General features: G+C 37.9%; 1 protein-coding gene across 2 annotated transcripts in view; it reads left to right on the top strand.

Annotated features, from left to right (window-relative positions):
- Window positions 1-4,755, top strand: part of LOC126354421 (type 1 phosphatidylinositol 4,5-bisphosphate 4-phosphatase) — a 50,574-nt gene extending 45,819 nt beyond the window's left edge. For both annotated transcript variants that reach the window (XM_050004052.1, XM_050004051.1), the window contains exon 7: window positions 3,420-4,755. In XM_050004052.1, the coding sequence (XP_049860009.1) occupies window positions 3,420-3,505 (86 nt within the window). In that variant the 3' untranslated portion in view covers window positions 3,506-4,755. The remainder of the gene's footprint in view (window positions 1-3,419) is intronic.
- The last annotated feature ends 1,515 nt before the right edge of the window (window positions 4,756-6,270 follow it).

Consider the following 6,270-nt stretch of genomic DNA (forward strand, 5'->3'; position numbering starts at 1 on the left):
GCAGAATGTTTGCTAACAGAAAGTGAAACTGTGTTTCATCCCTCAAGGATATGTATATTTTGAACAGATTGAGTTAATGACTACAAAACTTCGTAACTTAAAACAAAGGGAGACTCAAAGCAACAATATTCTAGAACATTATTAATTAAGATCTTTTAAACCTGTGATGCACACACTTCTCCTACTCATAATGAAGCATGCCTAGACAATATTATTGTTTGTTTACAAAGAGAGGAATATGTGCCTAGTCTGGTTGATGGAGTTCTTGTAGACCATGATCCTTTACTTTTAACAGTTTATCACAAGCATCCGATGTATGACAGTAAATCTAATGTGGCATGGGTGAGAGGTCAGAGAGAGGAGCATGTTATGTTTATTCACAAGTTAAAGAGCACAAATTGGGTCTCTGTATAGGGTGTCAAACAAGAAAAGCTGGAGTTGAAAATGGTTTTGGTGACGTCTTCAAAAAGTACAGACTTACGGTATTCGTGTTCCCCATTAATAAGTTAAGTTCCCCAGGTAGACCTAAACCTAAAAACACAAAAATCAATTAGTATACAAAAGAATTCGCAGAAATTATAGAAAACATGCTTGTACTGTATTGAATGTACAAAATGAGGATAATCAAGAGGAGGAGGAGAGTCTACAATGAATACTTTAGGAGTAAAAAGCATTACAAAGTCAAGCTCATACAGCCAAAAAAGCAGCATGTGAAAGGTACACAGAAGGTGCTCCAAGTAAGTGTAGGGCAGTGTGGGAAGTTATTAGACAAGATAATTCTTCCTGCCAAGTATGTCAAACTCTGCTTGATCAATGGGATATGAATGACTATTTTGTCGTGGCAGTCAGAGTACTAAGAGGTGAAATTAAGACCTTGGATACTTCAAGGAATCTACTCAGTCCCCAGTTGTGTGAAAGACCTATATTTCACTGGGACAAAATGACTCCTGATGAGGTCTGTAAAACTGTTTCCAAATTGTCCAGTTCCAAAAGTATGGACTGCTACTGGATGTCCAGTTATGTTGTTAAAAGAACAGTTCACTTGATAGGTGAATAACAAAGTTTCATTTTTAATAAATGTTTAGATTACAGAGTTTTCCAGATTTGCTCAAAATCTCAAAAGTTATCCCCATTTACAAAAAGGGTGATAAACTACTCCCCCAGAACTATTGACCAGTTCCCATTATTCCAATATTTTAAAAATATTTGCATCACTCAGGTACATCCAATCAAGTAATTGCTTTGAAAAAGTGCTCTTTTATGCACCAATTGGTATGGATTTCGGCCAGGTAAAAACACCACTGCAGCTGTTCTAGAAATTGTTGACCAAACTTTAACTGCTTTTGAAAATAAGATGATTCTGTCACTTGTATTTGGTGATTTAAGAAAAGCTTTTGACTAGAAATAGACATTCCCACTCAGTAGAAATTGACCCAGGCGTACCACAGGACTCAGTCTTTGGCTCCTCCTTATTCATTGTGGCTATCAATGACCTGCCTCATTGTGTATCACAGTCTGTAATCTGCTGTGCTGATGATACAACTTGACTTTCTTCGCATCATGACATCCCAAGCCTTAATAAGGTCCACAAAAAACTCTTAACTCAGCATTGAACTGGTTTGCAGCCAGTAAACCTGTCTGTAATCCACACAAAACTCAAAAGCGTGTTAGGATAGAAAATAAATGTGTGAAACTCTTAGGAATACATATTGATGCCAATCTCAGTCGGGAAGAACATATTGTTGTGCCCTGCCTACTTGTTGAATATGGGGTGTCTAAGAAACCGGCTTTCTCGGGTTGCTAGACAACAGTTCAAGCAAATCGTATAATGATTTTTTTTTTACAATAAGATAAGCGACAATACTTAACTATGAGAATTGGAAACCGTGTGTCGCAAGCAATGGGTGACTGACTAAATAAGAAAGTACCCTTGGTATGCACAACTCCTGATACAAGTGAAACAATACAGTTCCTAAGATGGTGCTGTGGAGCTCGTAGATTGGCTAGTCTTCAACTGGATTGGGGCCAGGCAGTCAGCTCTTATGTTATCTTTGCGTAGAGGCCCCTGCTGTCTTTGTGTCGTCCTAAAGAGGTGTCGGTCAGTGTACTATTGGCTGACGTCATCTTTACAGCCCTCTCTGGTCTACCATTCCTGACTGTCGTGCTGGCACTTCACTTTTACGCTGGAACACACATCAGTCAAGTCTGTAAAAAGATTCATGAGTTTCCTTCCTCATATGGATACTGAGAGTTATGCTCAGTAACAATTATCTCCATATGGCATATTTTGCACTCTTCCAGTGACACATGTCATATGGCCTTCTCGGAGATTCTCCTCATACCAGCAACATTTTAAATAAGTCCAAAAAAAGTTGCCTTCATATTATGCAAGACGGGTCCTAAAGAGCACTGTCACCCTCTTTTTACCAGTCTTAAGCTAATAACAGTAGTGAACCTGTGCATTAATGAGTCAGTGCTCTTTGTCAAGAGCAGCATTAAGGAATGTTTTAAGGGAAACAATACACAACATATGACACCAGAAATAAGGCAAACATTGACATTCCAAGGCACAGGCTAACTGTAACAGCAAACTCCCATAAAGTAAATGCCCTCAGAATTTTTAACAAGCTGTCTCTGCCTGATCCTCGCCATTTAAAAAATTCAAAACAAAATTCTATGACTGGATGACAAAAACCCCATTATACAATGTAAAAGAGCTCTATGATATGGAGAACATTGACTTAAGGTTTAAAATTATAGCTGAATGTAAGAGTTAATCTGTACACGAATTGTAAATCTTGATTGTAATAATGTAAGTGCAACTGTAACTTGATATTATTAAGATATTACGTGATATTATTGAGAAAGTCTATTCTACAGGGTGGTTAATGGCAATGCAAGACTCTGATTCACATCCTAAATATGTATGTCTGACTGTCGGTGATGGGATTACACTGATCTATATCAATTTGTTGTTAAGTAAAATGTTGGTGTGGCCATGTGGCCTTCAAGAAATATTTGTTGGCTGCAAGCCATAATATTAAAAAAATGCTGGACTTTGCCATTCAGCTTGGTGACTACAGTATTCACATGCTCATTGCAGTCTGAGGTGTTTGTGTTGTCATGACAGTGGAAGCAGATACAGTGGTTTGTCGCCAGTCCATGCATTCACTGTCTAATCTGGATACAGAGGAGACATCTTGCCATCTGCTTTGACAGATCTTCCCTTGCAGTTATTTGCATAGCTCTGACTTTCAGATCTCTCAGATTTTAGAAAAATAAAGTCAGTCAAGGTTACAAGACATCCAGATATAAAATCTGATTTATGTTTCACTTATTCCTTGAGTGTGTTTAAAACTAATAATGTTGTAGAACTTTCATGCCACTGTTTAGAATTCAGGCCATATTTTGTGTTTCAGGTGCATTCATAGTAGCGCTACTGGCATTTGCTCGTAGTGTGTACTATTGTACTATGAAAGTGAGTCTCATTGAAGGTCCTATGTGAAGATTCGTCTTCTGTAAGTTCACATTCCCAGGAGTGAAATGAAGCCTTTTGCAGAAGCGGCCAGGCTTGAGCAGATGTGAATTTTTACACTCTTCAGTTCTCATCAGCTTCTCCCTGTCAGTATAAGCTCTGCTGTTTAAATTCTATTATATATATGTTATAAATGTCTGTTCAGATTATTTTAAGTGAATTTTATTTTAATGTAATACTATAATTTACACATTTGGTAAGAAAGTCTGAATGACAGGAATTTTTTGTATGTGATAGAACGATTGATGGAGTACAGTTTCATAAATTTATGTGCATTGGATGCATTACCAAACCAGGTTTTAAAACCTTCTCAACATGTCACTCTGATTTGACAGACTGTAGCTGAGAAAAATCAAATAAGTGTATTTATTGTTTGTGATAATACATATAGTTTTGAAATACCAGGAGATTGAACTAGTATAGTATTGTATAACATGGCTGTAAATATGACTTTTTTTTATTTGGACTGTGAGGTTAAAATGTAATTCATGATGTTTAGCATACTAGTGTATTCCTGTCTTTTCGTATTGTTTTATTGCACATAGTATTTTGAATCTTTATTTTGTGACAGATTTTTACATTTTTATTTCCTCTGAATATTTGTTATTTTAGTTTGCTTGGTTCAGCCATTTGTAATTGAATGCTTCTGTTGAAGCATCCATTTCTTGTCCTTCCTCAATTCCAATTGTAATTTCTTACATGTGTAATTTCCTCAAGGAATATGTAACAGTTTACAAATAAATTACAAACTACAGTAGTTGCTAAGAACATTGTTGGAAGACATTTTAAAATTTATTTTAGAGAAAAAACTGCATTGTTATTTCCCAGTACAAGCTGACAACTTATTCTATTCTGGACTGTTATATGGTATCACTTGGTATATTATTTTGGATAAAGTGAAATAAGGCAAAGTGTAGTTGACATTTTCAGCATTATTGCGTTGAAACATACTGGGATCATTGTTGGCAACTCTTTCGGTGCTTAAATAGATCTGAAATCATTGTCAGCATGTCGATTACTGACTTCTCTTACTGTTTCATTTAAATAATACTATTGAGCATATCTGAAGTTGTGTATTCAAGCTTGTTTGTGATTTATTTCTAAGAAATCCCAAGATACCACCAGTTTTGCTATTTATTATGTTGTTACATACCTTGGATTTGTGTGCAGAAAATGTCTGTATTGCATAGTTCTCAGAATAAATTACTGATTCAAGTGAATTAAGTTATCCTCTCTGTTTGAATTATATGTTTGGAGTGACTGTTTCCTTTTACTCTGAATGATGTGTAGTCTGTTTAAAAGGCAAATATTTGGTAGCCTACCAGAGATGACAACTTTAAGGAACATGAACTGTGTGTAACAGCACTAGAGTACTCTACACATGTAGCACTGTGCAGTGTATTCAATTCAAGGACACACACAATGCATAGAGATACTGCTAATGTCTCCCTCATGTTATGGCAGTCTCTCACCATTTGATTCAGTGGCTCTCTCTCCTGGCAAGAGGCAATGGATAATTGGTTTGAGAACCTGGTGTGCAAGTTAATTTCTCTCTCTCTCTCTCTCTCTCTCTCTCTCTCTCTCTCTCTCTCTCTCTCTCTCTCTCTCTCTCTGTGTGTGTGTGTGTGTGTGTGTGTGTGTGTGTGTGTGTGTGTGTGTGTTTTAATGTAGTACTAAAGATTGATCTTCGTCAACACAAATGAAGAAACTGTTCATATCTTTTGCAACTTTTACTTCCTATTTCACAGAGGTGAGGAGGTTACTTTGGAGTAGATTAGAAAAGGTGGGGATGGGATCTCAGTGTGTGACCTATCTGAGGTGATAGTGTGATGAAATAAAGATGGAGGACGAGGTATCAGGAGAAGATTAAAAGATAGTTCATTAGTGGGTGCTGTACAGTCTTCTATGGAGAAATAATATAAAAACAATGAAAAATAGACTCAGAAAGATAAATGAATAGTGCAATTAAAAACTGAAAAGGGGAAGGAAGGGGAGGGGGATGGAAAAGTAGATAGAGCACAGTTTAATATTACCATTGTACGTAACTACAAAAACAAAACAACAGACTCGTTCATCAGAAGCAGAAAAATTGAGCGCGTGCACACACACACACACACACACACACACACACACACACACACACACAGAGAGAGAGAGAGAGAGAGAGAGAGAGAGAGAGAGAGAGAGAGAGAGAGTCTATGGCTGCTTGGACCCAACGGCAGCCTGCACATGCATATGATGTGAGCAGCATCTGTGGGGAGTGGTGGAGGTAAGGAGGAGGAATGGGGCTGGTAGTTGGAAGGATAGTAGAGTAAGGGTTGGGGGAAGATGTATTCCTATGGAAGTGAGGAGGGATGTTATGGGCATAGGATATGGCTGTTCGGTGCAGAGTCAGGAGGCTGTACTGAGCAAGGGGGAAGGGGAGAGGAGAGATTTAGTCAAGGGAACAGGTTAGTAGATGTGTTGGTGGAAAACAAGGGGTAGGTAGTGGTATTGTGGGAACAGGAAAGCAGGCAGTAGACAGGGACTCTTGAAGGTTGACGCTGGGAGCATTCCAAGTATGAAAGATATGTTATAGGGAGAGTACCCCTCCTACACATTTCACAAAAGCTGGTGGTGGTAGGGAGAATTCAGATAGAGCAGGTGGTGAAGCAGTGATTGAAGTGAAGGACATCATGTAGAGCAGTATGTTTAGCAACTGGGAAGTCCAGCTCTCTCTTGGTCACAGTTTGATG

This window comes from Schistocerca gregaria, chromosome 3 (assembly GCF_023897955.1).
Source record: "Schistocerca gregaria isolate iqSchGreg1 chromosome 3, iqSchGreg1.2, whole genome shotgun sequence".
NCBI classification, from domain to species: Eukaryota; Metazoa; Arthropoda; class Insecta; order Orthoptera; family Acrididae; genus Schistocerca; species Schistocerca gregaria.